The sequence below is a fragment of the Lasioglossum baleicum genome, chromosome 8 (assembly GCF_051020765.1).
Source record: "Lasioglossum baleicum chromosome 8, iyLasBale1, whole genome shotgun sequence".
Classification (NCBI taxonomy): Eukaryota; Metazoa; Arthropoda; class Insecta; order Hymenoptera; family Halictidae; genus Lasioglossum; species Lasioglossum baleicum.
This window is the reverse complement of record NC_134936.1, coordinates 17,410,212-17,437,996: the sequence shown is the minus strand read 5'-3', so window position 1 is coordinate 17,437,996 and position 27,785 is coordinate 17,410,212. Positions and strand designations below refer to the sequence as shown.

Here is a 27,785-nt window from a genome sequence, read left to right as displayed (position 1 = left end):
CTCCGCCACACTGGAGAAACCAGTTGACATCCTGCGAATACCTTCCTCCTTCGGTAATCCCACTAACTATAGTCCTCGGCAATTATTTCTCAATTTAGCTGCCCCTTCTTGCCTCGGCTACCAACCGCGGAATGAACTATTAGCTTTAGTAATAAGTCCGTTCGCATTTCCTTACGGGAATTTTCAGCCATTTCACTTCTGTACTAAACTTACCTATTCGTTCATGCGCATTTAATCGTTCATATAAATTTTTATGTTCTTTTTATTAAAAAATTTGGGTATCCATTTGTTTGTTCTGGTCGAAGTCTTCTTGTTCACTTGCGCGCGAGAATAACAATTAGAAATAAAAGTGATTCCGCTCGGTAATATTATTTTCCCATCGAACCGGTTGAGTTTTCGAAATAAAAGTGCGTCAACGTGGAATTTGTCGCGATAAACGTAAACGGAGCAGTTTACTCCCATGATAGTGACGCAACAAAATGCGCAGAATTATTAACCGATCGAGAAAACGATAAGTCAAAAATGGCTGACTGGTTGCCCGATGTTTGCGAGGTTAACGTTCGCGAGCAGGAAGTTTTCGGGAAACTCGATCTCTCCGGGACAATCGAACTTTCGATTGAATTCTGAATCGGCGAGATTGAAGTGTCACATCCAGTTCCGTCTAAAACCTTGCAGAAACACCACGAGGTAGATATCCGACATCCACTCGAATTCCGATTAGAAGTGGATCACACGGTCGGCGTTCCTGTTTCACCGCCGATCCGAACAGATCTCTTACTGTGGCAAAGCCTTATTCTTCTACTCACGGCAGTAATAACACACCGTCGAAAACATCTCGCGAATTTCATGAGGAATCATTCAACGTTCGATAGACACGGGTTAGAAAGTTTTAGAAAATCGTTCCGCTTCCTTCACTCGATTTAGAAAAATCGAGCAGCAACGCTCGTCGTGACAGGTTGATCGCTCGGAACGCTCGCGATTTTCTACGGAATATTAACGATCGAACGCGAGGCTGCTCGTTAATTATGCCGCCGGGGGTGGGGAAGGGGTTGTAAAAATCAGACGATCGATTCCGTTAAATTTTATAGCGCCCCGGTTGCCAGAGTATTTCGGTCCCCACGTCGTTTTCTCAGGCGATCGATGCTTCTTTGCGACAAACAGGGGTTGAAAATATTTTACGATCTTGTATGCTACTTTATTCCCAAAATTTTGGACGATTTTCACGGGGTAGTTCTTTGTAGTAGTTGTCGGAAATATTTTACAATGATTGTAGGAGCTTCCCTCAATCAAGCAGGAAATTTTGCTTGTAAATCAAGAACACTAAATATTAGTCCTGATATTATAAATTGATTGAAATTTTTTTTCTTTCAAACCTAATATAACAAACGACCCTTAACACATTTTATCATCATTTCCTATACAAGATCAAGACAGGGGTAGAAGAATTAAATGAAATTTCTCTGTCGCCCAGAGCTGGGTAAAATAGTATTTTAAATAGTAAATATATAATCCTATTTATTTTAAAAAGTATGTTTACAACTTTGAAAATAAAATATTTTATTTGATGCAGTAATTTTAGAAAATAAAATATTTTATTTGAGGCAGAAATTTATTTGAAGATATTATTTTATTTAAAGAATATTGAAAATACTCATTGTTTTTATTTTCAATTTTAATTCCAAATATTATTGCTGAAAATCAAATAGCTGAAATAAAAATATTTTATTTCGTGTTTCAGATTGTTAAAATAGAAATATTTCATTTTCGAAATTGTAATAAATTTCTTATTTAAAATACTATTTTCTTTCAGCAAAGTAAAATCTAAAATAATTAATAGTATTTGAAATATTTTTGTTTCGCCAAATAATGCCCACCTCTGCTGTCGCCTCCAGAAATGTTGGAGACCGAAATGTTAGCTCTTAAAAATGGTCAAGACTAGAAAAATTCCTAGTCAATATCTAAAACAGATTTCCAAAGTTCTGGAGCGTATCGCAGTGATGGCGGTCCTGGGTTTCCAAGTCATCGAGGAGTAATGATCACCTAAAATCTGGCAAACTGTTTGGTCACAGGTGAGAGATCGTGGGCGTTTCCGAGTGGGCGCAGTTTGAACCGTTCGGCAGAGTTGGTACAGCATCGTCGCCCACGTTATTGGTTCGCCGAGTAAACAATTCGACTGGTTTCCTCGTGTGTCGGGTGAGCACCGATAATCAGCGTGAGATTTCTCCACCCATGTCGAAGGACATCGTTCTTTTTCCATTTTTGCATCGTTGTTTAATGCTCGATTGGTAAATACAAAACGAGAGGGAGAAAAATGACGGACTTGTGTGGATGGGATGGTAGAAACAGTAAAAAATAACAAAGTGTAATAGAGTACAACACGCACCACCAATCGATCGAGTATTTACAAGCTCGGGGATGTTTCCTATTGTTGTTGCAACCCCGCACTGCAACGCGTACATTAATAAATTATCCATACGTGTCCTATCTACGTGCACGCGCACTTATGTATACATATATATGTATATGAACTTCCTCTTTTTATAAATTAAATTAAATTAAAGATTCGGATAATTTCGCTTAGGCTCCTACGATCGTTCTTGCGCCACGAGCCGCGATTGAGCTGCGAAAACGGCGACGGACCATTGCGATCGCTATGATTGCTGGACTGGGGATTTCTGTGCAAAAGAAAAATTTTCTAATAATTCTCTAAAACGGTTTCTTCATCGAACATTCGAGTTTAGAAATATTTTATAAAAATTATTTGAAAAGACACTCATTTCTATTCAAGATTTATTTAGAAAATCTTTATTTCGCATCAAAATCCGCAGCCGAATCATTTCCAATCGCCCAAGCCGAAAATCGGGGGTTTCTCGATCGAATTCGCACGGGAGCGATCGCGATCGATTTTCGGCGCGGTCCAACGCTCTAGATCGCCGGGAAAGTGGTCGGAAAAGTTGGTGGGAAAGTATACAACGCCTCTAGAAGGCGCAAAAGCCTAATCCCACACTTTTCGAGCCGATAATTCCATAATCGACACTGGGGATCGAGTGCGCGACAACGTTCTCGTGCTCGTTATCGAATCCACGGTGGCCCTTATCTGGATTTAGCTCGGCTGAAACGAATTTCGTGTTATTGTTCCGTCAGGCTTCTCCCGTGTGCGATTGCGACAGCTTTGAAAACAATAGAACCACGCAGAACGTCGGAATTCACGCGACCTTCGGTCAGAGAAAGGAGTCTCGGTGCTTTCCTCTAGCCGATAATGCGTGGTTTGTGAACATCGTCGATTTTGCATACCGGAGAGGCTCTTAATTTTTGCGCGTCCAATTCGGATCTCGCATTGCTGGAAAATCGTTTAACCCCTCGCTCTATTTTATGGTTGCTGCGATTAGGATTTCTAATGGAAAAAAAGATACTCTTGAATTCTTTTAAACCTTTCACTGTTACAAGTTTCAACTCGTTCTCGTTGCACAAAGATGAGCGAAAACACTTTCGGTTGTATCAGCGTGTAAAACGATAACGGGTGACCATCAACGGAGAATCTTTTGTGCAACAATGTCTGAGCAGCGTAAGAGGGTTAATTAACCTTTAACAGTAAACCTAGCGAACACTAAAAGCGCGACTGGCATGGTGTTGCCTTATAAAAATAACAAGATTGAATTTCTTTAGGCTTTGTACAATTTTTATTATACTCCATGCTTGAATAAAGAAGTGTATCCAATAATCTCCCATGGGGAGAATCTTTAAAAAGATCTTGTTTTTTACAAAATAAAAAAAAAACACGAAACCTTCGCTGGTGTAGGTTCAATGTTAGAATAAATTAAAAACAAACAGGCTTGATTTTGTTCGAGAAATCTTGATCACGCGAGATCGTGCTTCCATATTATAGCGCGGGGGGTTTAACTCGGTGGAACTTTCCTAGGATACAATTATCTACAAAAATACAATTATAATCGAGTAAGCTATGTCTTCGAAACGAAACGAGAACGTGTCGCAGAGTATAATCAGCTCTTCCAAGCTGATAGGAAGACGTTAGGCTGAAAGGGAGGTAAAATGCCTCTGGTGTCCAAGCTGATCATGGTTGTCTCTCGATTCAATAATCTCGGTGGTGGACTGCGGATCTTTCTGCAAAATTCTCCCTCATCGATTACAAGCTTGAGGCCAAGTAAACGTTGATTTTCCTCATTGATAATTATTTCCGGATTCTCGTGATAACTGCGTCAAATCCGCAGCCCAGTGATAGATAACTAGACTGAGGATCAGGAAAAATTGATTTCATCCCTGAACGACTTTGTTATTGTACATTAAAAGCAACGTTACAACATTCTCGAATTTCTAAAGTCTTTTACCGTTTTCTATTTCACTCAACCGATTTCTTCGTAGACGCATAAAGATCCGCAGTCCATAATAAATTCTAGGGACACTAAGCATGATCCTTCATCGGACAGGATATCGTCAGTCGGTTCTCGCCTGCTTCTCTTCGCTAGGTAACGAGCCAGGGACTCGTCGATAACACGCAACAGCATCTCCTCAACATTGTTCACAGCGCAGAGCACTGGCGTGTCGACTAGTTGCACGATCGCAACGAGGTTGAAGCACGAGCGAAAGATGGCATCAGTAACTGAGCAGCGTTCGTGCGCCTCGCTCGATTGATAACGCCACCGATAACACAATGTCCCTGGTACTCTGGCGCCCGATATACCATGCACAGCGATCGAGAATTCTCCATCGACGTCCTAAGTAACTACGAAAAGTATTGCACTCTCAGGATATCTCTAACGACGTCTCGCTACAGAGTTCGAGGATAACGACGCTGTACATGATACACGTTCACCGATCCATCTGTTCCTGGGAACAGATCTTTCGGGCGTTCTTCAACGAGTAGATCATCATCCCCCATCATGATTAGAACTGCAGGATTTGGTTGATCCACTCACGGAACTCGGAGATCCGAGTGTACACGCCTGGTTGATTCGGAACCGCGCATCCGATACCCCAACTGATCACTCCCGCGAGGATCCATCGCTTGTCCCGTGCCCTCTGGATCACCATCGGGCCTCCGCTGTCGCCCTAAGGAACGAAGAATTGTTTTAATGGCTTGAGAGCATTCCTCAGTGAATACTTCAAAGACGACAAACGTCTATCCGACCACAAATGGTTCTTACAAACGCTACTTCGACCAGAATAGACTATCTTATCAGTTGCCAAAACATGTTCCCGATAAAACGAGGCACTTTCGACCTCGAGCACGAGCCACTCTAAAGCCGATCGTTTTTCCCGATAATCAAACAATACGTACCTCGCAAGAATCGAAGCCGCCGTTCCTCCATCCGGCGCAGATAAAAATGTGAGGAATATGCTCGATGTATCCGGCGTTTCTGTACATTGCCTCGCAATATTTGTTGTCAATCACTGGCACCTCCACTTCCTGCAGCGTGGACGGCAGTGGTCCCTCTGGAAATGAAATTGCGAATCAGTGGACCGTCTCGGACAAGAAAGTTTACCCTATTTCTGATTGGATCAATTATTTCTGATGAATCTCAAGTACCGTCGTAGAGACGACCCCAGCCAGTCACATAAGCCGTCCGTCCAACGTAACCCTCGTCGTCATCAGGTAGGCAAATTGGTAAAACGTTTGGCTGGAATGTTTCCAGCGGCTGGAAGAATCGCAATAGCGCGAGATCGTACTCGAATGTACGGGGATCGAATTGAGGGTGGCTCGCAACGATATGCACCCTTCGCTCCTGGTAACCATAGGGCTCGTCCTCGTTCGCCAAATCATGCTCGCCGATTCTCAACAACAGGTCGCCCGGTTGCACGCTGGAACCATTGTTCTCACATTATTCGTCTTGCAAGAATAATATTTATCCAGATTGTCCGCGATGTTCAATATGAAATTCTTTCGTCTTTCGCCGGCTCGTAGACAAAGCCAGAAGAATATTTTATTTGTTTGCTTCCGTGTCTGTCTGTCTGTTCGGTACAAATTTTTCAATTGATTTTAAACTAACTTCCCGATGAGATAAAGACTTGAAATTTTAAACGTAGCTCTTTTTATTTAAATTTTATACTTCTTGGTCCGCTTTTGAACGTGGTGTTTCTTAAGAATTTACTTTATACCTTTTAGTCCGTTTTAAGAACGTGGTATTTTTTAGAAATCTATTCTTATTTTCAAAGTTAGCGAAGGAAATGGAACAAGAAAGATTGAACCTCCAATTCTTGCTATCTAAATAAAATGACAATTTGACGAGATGAAATTAAATATGCGCAAGGATCAATACGATAGAATACTGAAGAAAATGGAATAAGAACTGGCTTTGTTTCCATTACGCTGCAACCAAATACGGTAGATTGAAGGTTCAGGTGGAAATGAAACTGACAAAGGCTGGTCGACCTTTTGCCACGGTTCTTGTCGTAGGACGGTTAAGGGGGTAGTATACCCTCGATTTGTAACTAGAAAATTACTAGAATTTTACTAGAAACATGGCTCGAAACGTGGGTTTGCGCGAATCGGTTGTTTGTCCTTATTTGAGCTAATTGTGGGCTGGGTGAGGGCTCATTCGAAAGAGGAAGGTTCATCACACACGGGTCTGGTCATGATTTTAACGAGATTATGTTTATATCTAATAATATGAGTGTCCAAAGTAGAGTAAAAATCTAGGAAAAAAACCAGCAGATTTCAATGCATTTTTCTGTCTCGAAAAGACTTTTTGACTTATATTATGACCAGACCCGTGTGTGATGAACCATCCTCTCTAGAATGAGCCCTCACCCAGCCCAAAATCTGCTCAAATAAGGACAAACAACCGATTCGCGCAGACCCACTTTTTCGATCGAAAATCTAGTAAGATTCTAGTAAATAGCAAATATCTAGCAAATAACTAGAATCTTACTAGATTTTCGATCGAAAAAGTGGGTCTGCGCGAATCGGTTGTTTGTCCTTATTTGAGCAGATTTTGGGCTGGGTGAGGGCTCATTCTAAAGAGGATGGTTCATCACACACGGATCTGGTCATAATATAAGTCAAAAAGTCTTTTGGGGACAGAAAAATGCATTGAAATCTGCTGGTTTTTTTCCTAGATTTTTACTCTACTTTGGACACTCATATCATTAGATATAAACATAATTTCGTTAAAATCATGACCAGACCCGTGTGTGATGAACCTTCCTCTTTCGAATGAGCCCTCACCCAGCCCACAATTAGCTCAAATAAGGACAAACAACCGATTCGCGCAAACCCACGTTTCGAGCCATTTTTCTAGTAAGATTCTAGTTCCTTTCTAGTTACAAATCGAGGGTATACTACCCCCTTAAAGAAGTGGGTCTTGAAGACGGCATAAAACGCGTCTCGACGATATACATATACCGCTGGCAGTCGTTCTCTGATTCAAGGCGACGCGTTCTCGGAATTAGTAATAGGATTGTCTCGCGGAGAGACGCATCGATCGAGAGAATCATATCACGATGACAAACACGATCTCCTCTACTCACTTCTCGACACAATGCGCCGCGGTTATGGCCCAATTCTCGTTGAGCAAAGCTGCGCCACACTTGTGCAGATACGTGGACGTCCTCCATTGTCGTAACGAGATCTGAAAAGAAAACACTCATCTCCGTTAACGAAGTACTGTGGCGCGGCTCTCTGCGCGTGTTTCTAGCGCGCCAGCCTGCGCGAAATTGCAACAGGAATTTCTGCGAGATCATATGAAACAGAATTTTCGTTATCATCGACGCACAGATTAATTTCAACGTTTGCTCTTCCTGTTGCAATCTCAGAGAAGAGGAATTTATGCGACTTCGCCCGGACTCACCTGCCAAGGCCACTTCGCGAACGAACTGCGACTGCCACCGACGATCCTGGACTCCGGGAATAGCCTCCTGCCGCACACTGCAAGAATAAGCATGGTTGAATTCAGGGTCCTCGACAGGTCCTTCAATCTCAAAGCAGCAACCATGGCGGAGAACGAATCTATCTTCTCCGATCGCGATTTAATCGGAATCGATTCTCATCCGCGATTGAGTAAGAACCGCCGCGAGATTATCGATCCGATGACGAAATCTTTTACGTAACAGGCTCACCGATGTTGCTGTATTCTTCCTTCCTCGTTTGCTATGCGTATCGCGTTTCCTTACGAGCTACCAGGGCTCTGTATTATCGACCACGGATTATTGCAACAGCGATTCCGATATCGGCGATTTTGTTACAGTGATTTTATCGGTGTTTTAGCATTTGTAATGCTCACCTTGCTTGTAATCGGACATGTTCAGGGTCTCCATCGGCACTGGCAGTTCGGTGTCTATCGTCACGCTGGCGATCGTCGAAAGGGTCGTCATTACGGTCGGCCTCTTCGTCACGAATTCCGTGGTCGTGTCCGCGGGTTTACCCGTCGAGCCAGAAGTAGCTGAGAAAGCCGACAAGGACACGTCTGATTATGATTAAGATCGCTGAAGAAGCTCTTCGTCAAGCTAGAAATTCGATCTTTGCACCGAGGCCATTCGGTCCTTGATTGTTTAGGTTTAACGAGCACGAAACAATGATTTTACCAGTAGTGGTCGGTTGCAGCGTGGATTCGGAGACGGATTTGATCGTGGTGTCCTCCGCAGTCTCTGGTTTCTTCGTGGTGGGTGACTGGATCATGACCCAGCCGTCCGGAGTGGTGATCGGCGTCCACTCGCTCTCGGTTTGATCTGGAGCACGTGGGGAACGATCAAGATTTTGTCAAGTTCAATCATTTTTATTAGAATTCTTCAGGCCAGGTTTGGATTGAGTTAGAATATTGATAAATGAGTTCAATCAATTTGTGGATGGTAGTGTAGAAAAATTCAAGCCAGCTCTCTCTAGATTAAGTTAGAGCCTACTGATAACAACCTCTGTCCCCACTCTAGGTAAAGTTATAATCTTCAAAGATTGGGTTGAAGAACAATTCGTGATAGAAATAATTTGGGAAAATAATGTGGGATCAGATAGGGCGGTATGATTCATAAACAGCGGAAGGTAAGGATTTGTATAGATTCATCGATTGATGGATCATCGGAAGATCGGTATCGCTCTATGTGGAAATTATTTGCGTCCTTCGTCGCGGAAGATTGATCTGTCGCGCGTCGTTTATTCGGAGTCGACCGCTGTTGATCGAGAAATTTGAATTTATATCGGGCCGATGCTTAATTGTTCGCGTGATCATTTCGCGCGCGCACGCCGCGCCGCGCCGTAATTTGCATTTCCCATTCGCATGCTAAACGCGCGAAACTGTTCGCCGATGCCGGAGAGCGGTGAAATCGAAGAAAACGGATACCCATTGTGTAACGTGACGGTTTTGTCGTCAATAGGAAATCATCGTGGCGGCAATTCACGTCGCGGGGCACGCCTGATGCATTAAACAGCGACCCCAGAACCGCGAAAGCTCCGTTCAATTTGATTGATTGCGAGCGGATCCGCCTAACCCCGCGCTTTCACCCGTTACTTTTCACCTGATCCCCTGAATTCCATCCGGGGAACAGTAAAACATTAAAAACAATCTGGTTTGTCACGCTTTCGGCCAGTTGTTCGCGGTAACCCTTTCGATCTTCGATGGTACAGGGCGATCCAAAATGCACGAATTGCTAACAAAAAGCTTCAAGTGAAAACCCGAGATTTGATTCTGTGGCGATTACTTTTCCTTCAATGTACGCTAAAATATTAAGAGTATGCTAGGATGAAAACTCCCGCAGTACAAAAGATAAATTTATACATTCGGCAGATGGTCTGAGACCAGAGTTGTGCTAATTTAAATACATTGTAATTGAATTACGTAATTTAATTACATTGTATTTTATATACACAGTATTTAACTTACACTGTAATTGTATTACATAACCCGAACCTTTCACTTAATTTAATTGCTAATTGCGCAAATAATGAGTGTAATTAAAATACAATATAATGTAAATTACTCAATGTATACATTACTCGCTTTATGTGGAAAACACCTTTGATTTTTATCCGTGTTTCAAGACACGTTACCAGAATGACAAATTACATTATAATTCAATTAAACGAAGCTACTGAAACTTTTTAATTATAATTCGTGAAACAATTCAATTGTAATTCGACACAACTCTACAAATGAATTTACGACTCTACAAATGAATAATTGTCTAGGATCAGCCAGCAAATTGAAGTTTCTGAGCTTTGAGGGGCCCTGTAGCCGGCTCGACCGTTCCGCCGTGGAATACCGTAATTCTCGTGACAGGCATGCCATCGTAATGAACATTTAATCTCGAAATAGATCGACCGCGGCTCGATAACAAAGAGACAGCATCGCGGCCTCGTTATTTTCAATGCTGCGACCGCAATTTCCGCGTGTGATACACGAAAACCGGTGCGCGCGGGGACAGATCGCGTCGCGAGGCGTTTTAATCCGGATCAATGACGACAGCACAGCGTCACCGCGAGGAACTCGTGTCCTTAAACTGGCATAATTGCATACCGGATTGCCGCACGTGCATCGACGGAATCGTGCGAAATATAATCGCCTGTTAATCGAGTTCCGAAACGGGCTTTCTCGCAGAGGAGAAAAAGGCAAGCCGAGAGATGAGATTCTGTGTTGCCGGAGGAACGATTGTAACGGTCCGAACCGTGGCATCGTCGGTTCACCGTAATCTTTCCTCTCGGACGGCGCGGCGTTCACTTCGCTGCACTCTCTTCCCCTACTGTAATTCAAACGACACGAATTAGTTTCCGATAACTGCACTTCGCTCCAGTTTTCGCGGCTTCCCTCTTTTTTTTCCGCGAGAGAGGTGGCTCCAAACAAAAATTTACCAGGTCACAGATTCTAGAAACTCTAGTTCCACTAGTAATATATGTTATGCTATTCCATTCTTTCGATCTTCGCACCGTGTCGAATTTTTTCGAATGCCGGGAACAGTTAGAGCCCGCGGAAACAGCGCGGATCTCATTTACATTAGCGTCCTCGTCTTCGTAACATAATAAAAATGATCTGAAATTATGAGCATTTCCATTCTCTATGATTTTTTAAACTTCATGGATATGAAATCGGTATAACACCCCATACAATACCTAACTGTTTAGTAATTGATTAGATACCGATATATTTAATGATGTAAACAATATTTTGCATAATGGTACAGCAATTTTTAGTGGCGCCTCTCTCAGAGTCACCATTCGAGTGTTAAGGGTTAAATTAGAATTATGCGACAGAATTATGCGACATATCCGATACTGGCAGACAGAGGGTAACAATATCCCCCTTCGTTTTGTTAAGGGGGAGGCTAAAACCGAGGGCGAACCCCTGTAAACACCCACCCCCGGGACATTCACCGGACCGCCCCTCTACTATGCAGTTGGTGCCCGAGCCTATGAATAACTAAGGGCCTCTACTTTTCGCATTGTCCTTGGTTCTTCGTCCCTCGAGGCCCACCCAGTGTCGCCAGGTCGCCAGCAATCGAGGGGAATCAATTATGGCACGGGCACCGTGGTCTACGGTCTTAGTGGGGGGCGTTGGAGTGTGCGCGTGGTGCTGAAATGGGATAGTGGAAGGGGAAAAGGAGGAGAGTAATTGATGACCATTTGGTCATCAACTGGCGACACTGGGCCTACTACCACGCAGGGTAACATTATCCCTTAGTTTCCACGGAGGGTGTTCAAAATAACTGTCCCCATAGAGGGTACTTACCCATCTGAGTAGTCGCAGTGGAAGAAATGTCCGGCAGCCTGGTGGTGATGTCATCAGAACTAGATGTCCACGTGACAAGTCCAGCCGTAGACATAGTCTGGGTAGCTTCCTCGGTAGTCTGACTAACACCCTGAGCGGATACTTTACTGGCAGCAGTGGTAGCCTCTGAAGTAGCCTCTGCTGTAGCCGTAGAACTGGTCTGAGTCACGGTACTGCTGAGAACAGTGGGTTCAGTGGTGGTTATGGGCCTGGTAACAGGTCTGCTGGACAGTTTGATGGGGTTGGTGATCTCCACGGTTGACGCAACTTTCGTAACGGGCACCGTGGTGGTCTCTATCGTGGAGAGAGGCACCGGTTTCTCGGTGGTAGTAGTAAGTTCCTGTTTAGTCACAGTCTTCGTGGTAGTCGTGACAATCTTGGTGGGTTTTGGCTTGGTGATATGCGTGGTTGGTTTGGTCGTCGGTTTGGTGGTCAGCGTAGATGGTCGGCTAGCGATACTTGTAGAAGGTCTTGAGGTGGTTGTCCTGATCGTGGTAGGCTTGTGCTTGTGGACAGGCTTCGTGGTAGCTGTAGTAGGCTTCGTCGACGTTGATAATGTACTTGTGGGTTTGGTAGACGAGATCGTGGAGCCGGTGGTAGCAATCGTTGGCTGATCCTTGACAGTGGTTGACGGCCTCAGCGTGGTAACCGGAACAGTGGTGGGAAAACTGGAGCTGGGAGGCTTCGTGGTAGGTCTCTTAGCATGTGTGGTAGGCTTTCTGGTGGTGGTGGTCGGTTTCTTCGTGCTGGTAGCGACGGTGGGCTTCCTCGTGCTGCTGATGGGTCTCCTGGTGCTGGATTGAGTCGATGGCTTAATAGTAGTAGCATTTCTAGGTGGGAACCTGGTCGCCGGAACGATCCTCTGAGTTGTGGTACTGGGCACAGTCTTCAAGGTAGTCGATTCGATCGGCTTCTCCGTTGTCGTGGTCGTGGTCGTTGTCGTCGTCGTTTGAAGAGGCTTAGCTGTGGTCGACTCAGGTTTATGGACTGTCGTATGCACCGGCCTGTGGCTCGCAGGTGGTTTATGGGACGAGGATGAGTGTATCGGCTTCTTGGTTACCGGCTTGCTGCTCGTCTGCAGGATCGTCGACTGTGATTTCGTCACGGTTTCCGGCGTCGTTGGCCTCCGCGTGATCGAGGGAGTTTGCGTGCTGCTGCTAGCCGGTTTACTCGTGGTTTCGATCGTGACCGATGTTTTTTGCGAACCCGTGCCAACCGTTTCCGTGGTCGAATCCTGCACGGAGGAATTCTGAACAGTTTGGAAGGTCGATAACCGAACCGGTTGCGTGGTCGTTTCGACGGTCGTCGTCAGTGTCGGCCTCTTCGTCGTAGGCTTCGTCGTCTCCCTCGCTATCGTCGTGGGAGCCGAAGTGGTTTGGACCGCGTAACTGCTCGTCGTCGCCCCCTTCAACAGCAAAAACGAACAATCACGATTCTTTACGGTCCCGTAAAAACGCTCGACACACGTTTCCGGGGGGAGCTCTGTCGCTTAGACGGAAATTTGAAGAGTTTGTCCCTTGCTTTCGTCCCGCGAAACAGAAGAGAAGAATTTTTCAAACTTTTCACAGAGGTATGAAGTTCGGTTTCGCGTGAAAATACCTTAAAAATCAAGTACTTCAATCAAAGTCAAGTGTTCAAGTACTTTTCGGATGGAGGATTGTGTGATCGAACTTCGTGATTAGGCGTGCAGGGGGTGTACGGCGTAAATGGATAAGAGAAAATCGGCACTCACCTCGACGGGCGTCGTTCCATGCGGTTTCTTGTCCGCGATCGGCTTCGGCCTTGAGAAGTACACGGGTATGTCGTTGCTCTCGATGGGCCCGACGGTTGTGACGAACGGCCTCGACGGGGACCCATCGTCGATGACGTTGTCCTGCGGGAATATGTCCGGCTCCTCGTCGATCTTGCAACAGCTGCCGAAGTAGAATCGGTCGATGCAGGTGCCGAGATGCGTGCCGTTCGCCTTCGCGCATGTGAACGCGAACATGCACACGCCGGTCTCGCCGGTTCGCCGTGACACGCACGGCAGATTCCTGATGTTCCTCCCGGTGCCTGACACAGAAAAACAGTCGATCTTTTATAACTACGAGCGAGCGCGTCGTCGAATTGCTTCGTCAAGACGTACAGGACATAATTATTCCTCTTATAGTGACTGGACTGCGATTTCATGGACTTCATTCATGGATTTCATGGACTTCATTATTAGACTCCGGATTTTATGCATTTGTACGTGGACATGTGAAAAATATACATCAATGTGTTCGTTTAAGTTTAATAGAATAATTAAAGCAAGAATACTATTTTTATTTGGCTCCTGTGTCCTGCAATCTATGCAAACATTTTTCATTTTGCATAAAGATCCGCAGTCTATTCATTATTAATATAAACCGATCATGGGTTACGGCATCAATAAATAAATAAATAAATGAATAAAAATGAGTACGAGAGAGCAGTGAAAAGGTTAGAGGAATCAGAGGATATGAATGTGTGATTTTCTCAAAATTATTCGAGAAAGATCCGTCTCTAACGTCTTGCAATCGATGGAGACAATTTCGCCGAAAGATCCGCAGTCTAATGATAACGCAACGCCATTTTCTCTGATGGAAAAATGATCCCCCGTTGCATCACGCGTTACGTGTTTAAAAAGCTAACAAGCGTCCCGACAAAAGTGCGAAATCATGACTAGCAAACGTGTGCAAGTGGGATAGGAATCGGAACGTCATCTCGTACGCATCTATGAAAGACGATCGAAGGGATCAACGTTCCTCGATGTCGACTGCAAACGACGCCTGAGGGACATTCCTCTAATTCCTCTTAATCGTTCCAGTAAATAGCATAATAGAGGATACATGCGGCGTCGATTAATAATTGCACAGAGAGAAGGTAGCTGCGGGAGTCCGTCATCTCCGCGAGAACGTGTTCCTGGTTACTAATTATATTTCTAGTTATTCAATTTCCGTGAGAAATACTTTCTATATTTCTCCGAATGATATAACAATATCGTGCACGACGGCTCTATTACATAATGCGTACCTTCTTGTAATTAGATTGCGGAAATGTAAAAATGTTAATTCGTCCAATTAAATTACAGAACTACGAGAGGATATTGATTTCTAAAATTGTCTCATTTTATTTCATTTCATTGTGCTTAATAGGTAGTGAAAATTTAATAGTCATTAGATTTGGCCATTCGAAAATTATAGAATGATCGTGGAAGATAATTTGCGAGTAGCGTTGCTCGCGATAAGATCGATTAGATATCGAGAAGGCGAACAGAATTCGAGTGTGCTTGAAAGGGGGACACGAGGCATGGACAAAAACACGGGGATATCAAAGACGGATAACGGAATGGCGAGAGAGGCTGCTGCTTCGGCAATGATTCATATGCCCCACCGGTACAGTTATGTGTTTCTACGGAAAATAACGAGCGAGAAATGAGCCGTGAATCGAGCGTCGCCGGCGATGAGAATCGAATTTTCGGAGCTTCAAAATTCGAATCTCCGTAGTAAATTATTAGAGGATTACAAGAAACGGAGTTTCGAAGCTTTGGACTTCGAAATTTCGCTGCTAAGTTATATTTTCCGAAAAAAATACGCCACCACAGCTAAAAGATTGATTAAGTTACAACTTCATACGAGTCCAAGAATCTTCGAAGTTCCCTTCGTTCCTTCGAATCCTTCGAATCTTCGAAGTTGCGGAAAAGTAACAGCGCCAGCGTGTATCACAGATTTCCCGGTATCGACGCGAGGGATTTCGACGAGGATCGATCGAGCAATCTCGACAGGTGCGAGATTACGATATCGTTTCCAATAATAATCGGTGGAACGAACGTTACCCGTAACCGGCGCGATCATCGATTAATTTGGCCGATTAGAGGCCGCAAATAATGCACGTAGCGGGGCGTTATCGAGGAACGAATTGATGTCAGCCAAGCCGAAGCATCCCGGTACCGTTACGTTTCGATGTATGAGCTAGTTGCCTCAGCGAAAAGTGGGTCACAGTCATAGCCTAATGTAACGTTTCCCTCTAAGACGCCTCGCAACCTCGTCTCTTTCTTCTTCTTCTTCTTCTTCCTCGCGTCGCGGTCGTTTTCTATCTCCAGAGGACTTAAACCCTCGCATTCCAAGGTTCCTCTCAGCCGAGGCGATTCAACCGACATACCTGACCCGAGTTACCTTCGCCTGGATCATGCACACCTGTGCGTTCGGTCAACTCCACCGAACGCGTTAATGACGCTCCCCGCGCGGTCAGATGTTAATGATACGCTATCAAGATCGTAGCTTTCGTTGCAGTTGTCGTTTACCGAGCATCCTAGACCCTGATGAACACGGAAAGATCATTTATCTGTCTGAGATACGGCCGCGTAATTGATGGCACGCACTTTAAACACTATACATAGTCTGCTGCCAACCATTTTTATCTTCCGAGATATCTGCTCTCTTGATAGGTTATGAATGGACTGCGGATGTTTATGCAATTTCCAATTTTTCTAGCCGAATTTTAAGAAACTTTTTAGATTTGGAATAAATTAAAATTGTACTAAATTCTCTCGTATTTTATATCCCAGCATTTTTCGAAAATTTTCAGAAGCGGCAATTGTACAAAGACCCGATTTGAGAAATCGACGAGGAAAGTTTCGAGGATATTGCTCTCGTGTTGCGGGTAAAAAACAATACCGTGGCAAAGTGAACTGATTTTCGAGGGAAAAAATTGGGTGACGAAGATTGCTATAGATCCGCAGATTGTGCAGGATCCACGGGCTATTAGCGATGGCCGTGAGCAATTTTTCGCAGCTGGGATCTTTACTTTCTTCGTGTCGGCCGAGGTTGACGGCCGTGGCGAGTGAAAATCGACCGTGAAATGATACACAAACGGAAAGAGGGGGTCGGCGCCCTTGGTTTCGGGTCAGTCGGTCAGTCTGCCCTCGTCCGAAACAATCTACGCGTGTGCCCCGGTCGTCGATCCTTCTCGTCCAGGTGAATGTGTGCTAGCGGAAGTGTCGCATGCGTCATAGTCATGGAAGAAAGTAGCCGATTCCCATTACGCGCTTGTCGGAATTTCTGTGTTGGCCATACCGGGTCCCATCGCACGCCCACGCGCCTACATATCCATAGGATTTCACTGGAACGACGATAAGAAAGTGTCCCAAGGTGATCGAGAACGAATTGAACAATCGGTGATCGATCCTCGGCGTGAGTCATCGTGATAATGAATTATGAAGAAGTATGAATTGACAAGTCTGTTCAATTCTCCAACAAATTCGTCAATGTTCTTCTGTAATCATACGATCTAGATCATAGATGGCCAACCTTCTTCTCCATCCATCTTCATATCTTCAACACCTGAATGCTCTCAATTCAATCCGTGGAGCTTTATTCTGATGAATTGATGGTCGTCGCAATTTTTTGACAGTTTACTGTTGTAGAATCTTTTAGAGTTCATTTCTCACTACCTTGCGCCTCCCCGTAACCCAATAATGACAGAAAAATTTTAATGTGACAAGTTAAATTTTACTAAATGCAATATATTAAATACTATTAACATCATCAAAATGAATTGCCCGTATATACAATAATGTATTTAATGTATTCTTTGTTTTGCGTCCCAAACCGCAAACTCTTTCGCCACGCCCTCGTTACGGCACTGAATTGGTGATCCAATAAGCGCGTGTCTTTCGAACTGGTGTAAATTGATTAATTTTAGCTGCGTGATTGAGTTATCTCTCTTCCTCCTCTAAGCGAAGCACAGATCCTACATCTATCTCTATTTTCCAACTCCAACAATGGAGGTAAGGAGGTAGAAGAAGTGTTTGAGTTGTACTGCACATCTGAACCCGTACAAAATTGACGCATGGTATGTAAAAGGTTGCCACCCTGATCTAGATGAATAAAACTCCGGAATTTCTGGCGTCTCGAGCGTTTGGCGATCTAGATCGAGAGCGGAGATCGTCAACTTCGCCTGGACGATCGACAGGAATGCCGCGAAGTATGACGACGATCGAAAAAATCAGTGTAAGTCGTGTAAGCGCGCGACGATGACCGGGGCTGACCCACTTGTATAGAAAACTGACCAGTCCGCCCACGTACCGTTCGAGCTCGAATCCAAGGTAGGTTCAATGCCGTCCTGCGGACAGGTAAACCGCTCCCGTGGTCATTTAAGCATGGCCGATACCTGCCGAACACATACCCATACTACTCTCCAGTCAACACGCCCATGTATTTGCGTACCGATCCGTTACTCAGCTGACACTCGGGGGAAATCCGAGAACGCGTGAAAGAAACCTTGAATTTAGGGACACGAATTTGTTACCGAATTTGTTACCGAATTTGTTACCGAGAGAACGAGGCCCAAAGGAGATCCCCAACACACGAGTTTTTCAATATATTAGAGAAGTTCAGTCACTCTGAGTAAGCTTGTACGAATATATTGAAACTGTCTGAAGAATATCGGAGTGGGTTACAGATCGTCCGGAAATAATCTTCGTGTTTCAACAGTGTATAAATCTAGTTCAGAGTGAATGTAGGCGACCCAAAGAAATCGGGACGATTTTACGACCCTCCAGCTGTTTCTGTCTATCCTCTTAGCTTCGTGACACTTAATGGTTACTTGCTGATCTAGATCGCGTGTTCACTGCGCCGGCTACGCTGTCGTTGGAAAAAAATATATGGAGGGACTTACTTCCTGGGATAAATTGGGGAACGTAGATCGGTGTGGCAATCACGGTGTTCATCAGCACGTTGCCTAGGAGGACGAAGGCCCACAGTTGTCCCTGTCGGTCCCACATCTGAAAACAGAAAACATCGATCTTAGACCCTCTCTCCCTAGCCCAATATTCTTCCTCGTCGTAGACCTTTATTGCACGAAATAATGTTTTTTATTTTCATCCACCCGCAATCTAGGGGATGAAAATTTTCTACCAGGAGCTACTTGGATGTTTGAAGAAATTATAATCATTTCTAATAGAAAAATCTTCAGGAATCTAAAACTACTTGGAAATATTTGAGAATCTATCTCTCCATAAAGCTCCCAATAAAATCCCACAAGCGCGAAGCAGATCAATGAACGTGCTCGGTCTTTGTGCCCGCAAGCGGTTTATCTGGATCACCGGTGGACGTGCATCGATCAGTACGATCGGTCCCGTTGGTCGATTATTATGTCAGTGTTGGTTGAAAAACACGAAGAAAGTGATGCCTCCCGAGAGGGACATTCGACGAGAGAGGACAATGGGAGGAGGACGGGAAACGTTGTTCGCCGCGAAGATAGAAGCTTCTCTGTCGGGAGTAAAGGTTCATGTGAACGACCCCGATGAGAACGGACGTTCGTTTTCAACGGTAGACACGGAGTGTTGCGCGAAAGCGGCGACAAGATGCAGAAATCAGTGCTCTACGGCGAAACGATTGTTCGCCTCGACACAATCGGACGGTGTCTCATCTATTTTCCGTCGAAAACCGTGGCCACTTTCCTCGTATCCGTTTCCTAGTCGACTTTCTCCGGTGGACCCGGTATCACGTCGTCGTAGTCATCCATCATGCTTGAAATGTCTCCCGAATTAGCATATTCTCCGTGCATCATTTTTATCGCAGCACAAACACGTGAACACGGTTTGCATTTACGCGTCCTCAAAAGTAACGGAGTTAACAGTGAATTCAGGATAAAGTTTCACTCAGAATCTTCAATTTAATTGTATTAATCTCATTATTTAATCGAATACAATGTAATTTAATTACTTTGTAATTCGTGAAGTAATTCAATCGAAACCCAACACAACTCTGGTCCCGGTTCAGCCGCAAGAATTCGGCGATAACACGTTATATCCCGTCGAGTCGGATCACGGATCGTCGCTTCGATCTGATGGAACGCGGCCTCCTTTTCCTTCCATCATTTTCTTCGATCACCGATCGGCGCAGTTCATCCTGAAACTATTCTTGCGGGGAATTCCTAATTGCTTCCTAACAAATCGACTGCACGCTCGAACTGGAAAAACGTCGGAAAATTGCCATTTCCACCGAAGAATGAGAGGAAACTCGAGTCCAACTTGACTCTTTATGGTCCCCTGATTGTTCTTGTACGTGAAAAGCGCTATAAAACTGTGGGAAGTCTTCTCGCGCTTATGTGAACCTTCGTTTTCGCAGAGAGGAAAGAATCCACTGTCGATGTTTCATGAAAAGACTCGAACGACATAAAAATAATTCGAAAAGGACACGGCTCGCGTGGAAAACACCTCGGAAGGCTGAAATGCGGAAAGTGGACTTCGGCGTTGCCCTATACAATTTTCCTGAGACCGCGTAAAACTTCGAAGCAGGATTTCTCGCGAGCAAATTAACGAAGTTGCTGGGATGTTGTCGGCGTAACGACGTTGCTCCCTTATCTCAAAATGAATTCTCCTTATCGTGGACGTCGCGAGACGATCTGTGGAGAATTAACATTCACCTATCCGACTTTGTTGATAAAGGAAGAAGGGCTGGAAACATCTGGACGATAAAAATCGTGGGTACTCGGCAGGAAAAATCGTTCCACGGCTCGGATCGCTGAGCAAACGCGATTTCCTCGGAGCGTGGGGAATAAGTCACGATCGGGATGATATCATTACATTTATTACGCGTTAAACTGCGTAATTGAAAACGGGGGGGGGGGCGGAGAAGCCGAGGGGGGAAATTACGGCGGCTTCCGGTATGAAATTCAACCCGCGTAATTCCAGTTTTCTTTCAGGTCTGTCCGAAGAAACGCAATGATCTCATCCAGTGTGCACTCGCTCCTCCTCTTTGAGGAAGCGATAAAAACCGTTACAGTTACCCAGAGGCAGGAATTCGGGTGGATGAAGCAACGAATGTCGACGCGAGCCAGGCCGCTCCGCTGTCTTGTCGATGGTCAGGTTACTGGTTTCCTGCTTCTGATTAGTTAGGCGAGTTGGGCGACAGTTAGCTTCTCGATTTGGTGGCGCGAGCCAACCGCGATTTGTCAATGTACCGGTGTGCCCGAGATTTATCGTGTCCTTTCCATCGAACCCTTCAATTTCGAAAAACTGCTCCTTCCTGCGGGATTATTATCCTTGATTGCGGGACATTAGTCTTGCGAACGGTTCTGCATCCTTTCGAGCTGGCGCTCGACGATCCTCCATTGATCAACTTCCTTAATCCTCAATAACTGATCCTGTCCCTCAAATTTACAATAATAAACGATCGATGGAAGGTACCCAGTCATTTTTCGATGTTTTCTCGCGGAAATCGATGAGCAAACTGCGGATCTTTACGCAAAATAAAAATATTCCGCGTTGATCGTGAGAAGCAGGATGAAACTAAAAATTCACTTCATCCCTTGATGACTTTGTCACATTAAAAACGACGTTGCACACAGCTCTGCTCTTCGCAGAAATAACGAGTTTGTATTTACAAACGAATTTAGGGGGTTAGAGAATTTGTTGCCTCGAAGAACTTAATGCAACGCTTGTTAAATTCAGATCATGTTTTACCAGGGAGAGACTTTAGGACGTTCGACGAACTTTTCCCGCATAAATTTCACGAGAGTACAAGAAAGTTTATGGAAAGAGTTGAGCAACACCGTCTCGCGGAAACTTGTTTTCCCGGTTGGCAGTCTTATAATATTACTATACAGTTATTTAGTTGTTGGCGCCGTTCGAAGATTGTGCCATTGAATCGAGAAAAATTGGTGAGAACAAACTTTGTCGTCGAAGCTGTTAGCGTCGTCGTCGTCCGAGGGATAGTCAGCCGACCGATGGCATTTCCGAATTAGGCGAACGTGGAAGACAAAAGGCGACTAAGTAGCGCGCGCGTACACCGTCGTAAAAAGCTTTTGTTGTAGCGTAGCGCGTAAGTCGTAACGGTACCAGGCCACTTTCATTTGTGAGCGCGTATCTAATACGAGGCGCACATGTGGGTTGGCGGGCGTAGATATACATACATAGTATACGGTACAGTAAAATAAAACGCTCGTTTCGGGACGCGCGCCGGAACTCATTACGAGCAACGACTCGTAAATAAAATCATTCCACGGTTTAATCGTCGGATCAAGACCGCCGTAACCCGAAACACACAGCCGCGACTGTAAGTTGCCCCGTGAAACCGATCGTTGTCGACCGCGGGCGGCTAGATCGTCCAATTCTCGAAGAACGTTGATTGATCATCGAAGAAATGCATCGCCGTATCCGATTTCGCTGTGATTCTTCGTGCTATGCAACTCCGATGCTATGGAAAATTCGATTTTGCTTCGGAACAACTTCGCGTGCACCATTTAAAAACGAATAACTTTTTAAAGATTGGACAACTCGAGTTTTCTTGAGACGTCATAAGGATCAATTTACCAGCTAATGTGTAAATAATTTTTTTCCGAAATTGTGTACCGAGGTGGGAAAGGTGTTGTCCCTTGGCACACGTTCCGCCGATCTGTTTTCATCGTTCGTGTATCACATACGAAACGAGGCGATGTCATCGGTAGAATGACGCTCATGCTAAATCCGCCAGCGGCGCTCGTGAAAGTTTGAATTCCGCTTAAAGGAACGAGCAGGTACCGCTATTCGTGAACGACATACGGTTCACATTGGTGAATCGTTGGCAACGGGCACGATTACCTCGTCTTCGTCGAAACGACGCGACGCGACGAGTTCGTTCGTCTCGCTCGTGGCGCTAATCGATGTCGCAATTAATCGACGAGGGACCCATTCAAATTCTACTCAGGTTCAATCACCCCGAGAACTCTTAGACGATCGTGATGCATAGATCTCTCTCTCTCTCTCTCTAGGAAAATAAAAATTGTCTACGTTTTTTAATCGGCTTAAAAAGCCGAACACAGTATAACAGTAATCTTGAATTCTCCTAATGTGTTCCCAGTTTTGTATTTGCCCGCTCATTTTATCCTAAATGCATAAAGATCCGCAGTCTACTTATTACAATTTTTATTTTGCATGAAAATCCGCAGTCTAGTAACAAGACCATTGCGTTAAAAACATCCTGAAGCCTGACTGAAACTTATTGGACAGACCTAAACATAATTGGCCTGTTTATTAGGTTCAGCTTTAAACATAAAATTATAATAACTACATCCGTTTCTATAAAAATGTCGGCAACCTCCAAAGCTGCCCAATCGAGAATGTACTTCAAACCTAACACACAGTCCACCGTGTGACAAGTGGGTCACGCGAATTCCTACAAAAACACGCCGAACTGTCCACAGTCGTTAACAAGTACCGTAAATATCGCAGCCATCTTGCGGCCAACAAAATCGCAATGCTCCCCGACATACCTCTAAACCCCCTGACAGAAGCGAGACTAATTCCCCTGGCAGTCCTCGCGAACCTGACCGCATCCTTTCATTCCAATTACACGGGATCAATTCCGAGTGCGCTGAGTGCACGGTACGGGTAAACGGGTTGCGATCCGAAGGACGCTGATCGAAGGCCTTGAGACGTGGTCATAACCTTACCTTGGTTGATACCGGCGAGCTTGACGATGAAGACTTGGTGGTCAGAGTGCAGCGACAGGCGGCGTCATCCCTGTGGAGCCGGGTTTGTAGATCAGCGCGTTCTTCAAGAAGAAGACCGACTGAAGGCGACAGGTTGCGATATTAATCCGTGGATCGAGAATCACAGGGAACGCGGACGGGATCGTGGTCCGTGATCCAGATTCGCGATTCAGGGTGGTTGACGCGCGGAGAGAAAAAAAAAAGAATTGTGAACAAGGGGCGGATGGTCCACGGGCGGTACGAGCTCTCGATTCCTCGACTGGTCCACGGGGCGGTACGAACACGAAGCTCGTACCGATCGAACTGGTTTGCCGGTGATCCTGGCGCGGTTCACGACTTCTGGATCACCGATCCAGGTGCTCTCGGGTGCGCTCCGCGTGCACGAATCCTGCCGCGGCGCATCGGCTGTTCGTGAAGCAGGCCCCACCACCTAGCCCAGGCTAAACTACAGGACAATTCCGCATGGTAGACCATGCCAGGGTCGAGGATACAGCCTCGTGTCGGGGACTTTAGCACCGGCTCGAGGTGAGGTGGTGGCAATGACCGTTCTCCTCCGTTGAACCTCTCCTTCTAGACGGGACGGTCGTCCTTGTCGCACGTCGAGAGCCACGACGCCACGTTTCCTCGGCTCTCGGCCTCTTCCTCCACCTCTTCGGCTTCGCGAGGGGCCTGTTCGGTCACTCTTCTAAACCCCCCTCCCTCCCTCTCCTTCTATCTCCCTCTCCGTTGCTTCGGCTGTGGGTCTTCGCTTCTCTTTCTGTCGACTCTGCCACCAGTCCCCACTTCGACCTGGTTGTGTCGTCGCAGGTCGCCGGATGCCCGAAGGAAACACGTACCAGTTATGATATTATTATTCTCACCCTTTCTTTTTTTTTTTACCTCTCCTCAGCCCCCTTCGCAAATTGCCGCAGCTATCGACCATCACGGGCCCACTACAGGGCCCCCATATAGTTGCAATTCATTGCTCCCCTCGTAGCTACTGCCTTCACTCATGGATTCGTTCGTTATCGAGGCCATACGGCGACTAGATCGAGATCCTGATCTATCAACGAATAATCCGCAGGATGAACCGGCTTACGATTGCCCGAAGCCCTGTAAATCAGCAGCGCGATAGCGACCGATGACCAATGCAAAACCCAAGGAATCGCTCGAAAGCGATAACACTAACCCTACTTAAATAATCGTAGCTGTATTTATCTACGCACAAGCAATTTCCATTTCGTTGAATCACCACCGGAAATTGTTCAAATCCGTTTTATTATTATTATTATTGTATGTGGACCGGGAGGTCTTTTTATACAAATGTTTACAGTTTACAGTAGAACTATTTACAATAGAAGATTTACCGGGGATGATAGGCAACTGTCCCCCCCCCCCTATACGTATAATTTGTAACCGGTTATTAAAGTAACTTTCTAGCCATGGCAATAGATTACCCTTGCAGCCCAAAGCAGAAAGCTTCTCAATTAGAAGAGAATGATTTACAGTGTCAAAAGCTTTATAGAAATCAATAAATATTGTGTTAACTTGTAGATTGGCATCCAAAGAAGATGAGACATATGATAGTTTTGACCAACTCTCTTGCCTGTAAAAGGGGGAATGAAGCGATCAAATTCAAATGTATATCAAGTTAGAGAATATCAGAATGCAACCAGCACTGAAAGCAAAGGATTATAGTGTGATACCGATTCGTACAGCTACCTCCCACTTCAAACATTGCGTACTGTACTCATTTAATCATTCCTGAACGCTTGTGCGTCGCGGAGCCTGCCTCTGGATTGCGGGAGATCTCGTTAAGACCGAGCATATGCTCTCTCCGGTAAAACGGGAATAGTTATCTGAGTGACATTTAATTTTTGGTCGCGGGAGAATATATGGTCCGTCAGGATTGTTTGCCGAAGGTTTTCCGTTGTATTGACACGCACATTAACAACAGACCGGACGCATGACGGAAAATGACGCCGCGGCGCCGCTCGAATCGCTTGTGTGTCATAGCCTTATCGAAAAATCCAATTTGCCCGATGAACGAACGGAAGAGGAGGAGGTGCGTGGGAGAAGGTGTGAAACGGATCGACCGCTAAACGAGAAACGCAGGCACAATCGTGACAAATTCTACCCCTTAAAAACACACCTCTCGCGATATTTATTATATCGGTCTGCGCGTGATTGAACAAGAATCGGTATCGGTATAATTTAATAGCCGGATGGATTGAGCGCGATAAATTATTTTAGCACAGCCTTTTAACCAGTTTGTACATTCTGACGCAAAGCTGCGCCATTTTTGTGGTCATTACTCGCAAACAGATGGCCAGCGCGCGTCGATGATCCACTGGCAAACGCGTTACACGTTGAATTATCGTTTCCAATATTTCATCCCGCTTTTAGATATTTCATTTCGCAATCGCCGGGCTCTCGCGGTATTCATTATTCCGGTTGCGGGGCGGATATCGTGCCGGGACAAACGGATCATTGCAAATTTTATATTTGATTGCGAACGAGCCCGCGCATGCATACTAATTCGTCGCGATTCGTTCATTTCTATAAGGTCGTTCGGAAAGTAATATTGTTTTTCCTGTGGAGATGATTTTTATCCGGAGTTTTCAATTGTAGATGTATATTCTTTTTCTTTGCATATTCTACTCGATATTAAAATGCATTCTGAGATATAAATAGTGACATGACCTTTGGACGAACTCTGACTTCCATCGAAAGATCATTACAATCTGTCGATCGTTCATTTGTGTTCAGTTTGAACACTTTGCAAAGCATTCGCCTATTAAAAACATTTGTTATGTGATCAAAAATAAAGAAGATATTTAGGTGGACCACCCTGTACACATAGTTGTCTCCTAATAATTTAGGGACTCGGCTCGACTCGACTCTGGTCCCAACTGGTTCCGCGATTCCATCGTTATGTCCATCACGACTTTCGCTGGCCACGTGCCCAAGACGAAGAGATTACACCGTCGCCTTTATCGGGCAATCCTAAGTTTCGCGAAGTCCTCCCCACCGGGGCTTAACGATCTTAAAATTGCCGGACGTATAGCTCGGTTATTTGTTTCGTATAGGGTGCGTGGATGCGCCGTTCGACCTACATGCGCTGATGCAGCGTGAACGGAAGGAATCGGTGGGTGGGACTCGTTTTATTTTAAATATAAAGTGGCTCGAGGGAAAGCCGCGCACGGTGATTTCACCCTCGCAGATTTCTCCAGCCATGTATTCGGGGATGAATAAGAAATCGATCGAGACATTAGCGGACGTCGATTCGTACAGGATTTTTATTGGATTTTTATTGGATCGATAGAACTAGAGAAAGAGCGGTTTTCGGGACAGAAGTTGCCCCAAGCATAGTTGGGCAAAAATTTAATCAACGATTGACGATTAACTTCATCGATCGATTGGATGAATCGTCGATTTTTCGACGATTTTCTTTTTTAATCGTACACAGTAATCAATCATTAATGCCCAACTCTGGTCCCAACTATATCTAAAGTTCTCCCAATGAAGTCATTATGGATTGTGGGCACCTGGACGTGTGGTTAGCCGCGTGGTATTGCAAATGAAGCGAACAAGGTTCTTCGCGTCGCTGATTGGGATGGGTGACGCAGACCTTCTTGTCCCATAAAGTGATTAATTCGGAATTTTGTTTGTATCATAGTTGGTAGAGTGTTTAAGGGTGGTTTCAGGATCATCAGTAATATTCATAGGTTCCATATTCCAAGGTCATTGGGAATACAAAAAAGGGTTGTCACTCAGAGGGTGTTCCGACAAATACGAAAAAGGATATGCAATCTTTAAAGGGCCAGTATATTCCTAAGGGTCACAAGGAATACACTGGCAAGGTGCTTACCAGTGAAAATGGGTCATCAAGAATGAAAAGTGTTATTTACCAAGTACATATACATATACTACCAAGGGGTAAGGGTTTTCTCGGTTGGAGTACAAGATCCAGCCCTGAAAGAAGATCTTGCAAGTATTTGCAAGGCGAGACTTGGTCGAAAAAATTCTCGAGCTTCGTGCTCGCAGGTGAATTCTTTCAAAGAAGAAATTCTCGATCTTCCCGTTTCTCGCGGAGCGCGTCTCACTGAGAAACGTTTTTATTCATTTGTCGTTTGATCGTTAAAAGGATTGGCGAGCGAGTACGAGGATCCTTCGCGCGGCTGTAATATTCGCTTTTATGTTTCAAGACAGAGTCCCGTTTCATTATATATCCTTGGCGAAGCTGCGTTTTGACGCAATCCGATTGCGCGTTCGCCGAGGTTTATTGTCCGCCAGGAATACAACTCGAGCCTCGGGGATACATTTGTTTTCCGCGGTTCAATCTTGTTGTCAAATCGCTTGCGAACCTCGGTATTGTTAACTCGATCGAACAGCTATCATTGTTGACGATAGAGGTTGGCGTGTTCTTTTTCGAGGGAGCGGCGTATGGCAGCGCTTATCAATGTCGCGCGTCGAATTTCGAAGTCGAAACGCGACTTCGGATCGAAAGGAAAAGGATCCACGGCCGGACAGAGCCGAAGGCTGTGCTGGTGGGGTAGGACCTCGTGGATTGGCTGCGCGATAGATGGGCTGCAGCCGAGGGGATGCGTCGGAGGGTGCGTTCTC

At 45.2% G+C, this 27,785-nt stretch overlaps 1 protein-coding gene across 1 annotated transcript; it reads right to left on the bottom strand.

Moving 5' to 3' along the window:
- Positions 1–1,856: 1,856 nt before the first annotated feature.
- Np (serine protease notopleural) lies at positions 1,857–23,581 on the bottom strand. Its single transcript, XM_076429227.1, has 11 exons — positions 23,142–23,581; positions 18,384–18,489; positions 13,438–13,757; positions 11,667–13,110; positions 8,539–8,682; positions 8,238–8,396; positions 7,806–7,882; positions 7,486–7,586; positions 5,546–5,817; positions 5,297–5,451; positions 1,857–5,067 (listed from the first exon to the last, which is right to left on the bottom strand). The coding sequence occupies exons 2-11, from the start codon at positions 18,487–18,489 to the stop codon at positions 4,903–4,905; spliced, it is 2,943 nt and encodes a 980-aa protein (XP_076285342.1). The 5' UTR covers positions 23,142–23,581; the 3' UTR covers positions 1,857–4,902.
- Between the last annotated feature and the right edge of the window lie 4,204 nt (positions 23,582–27,785).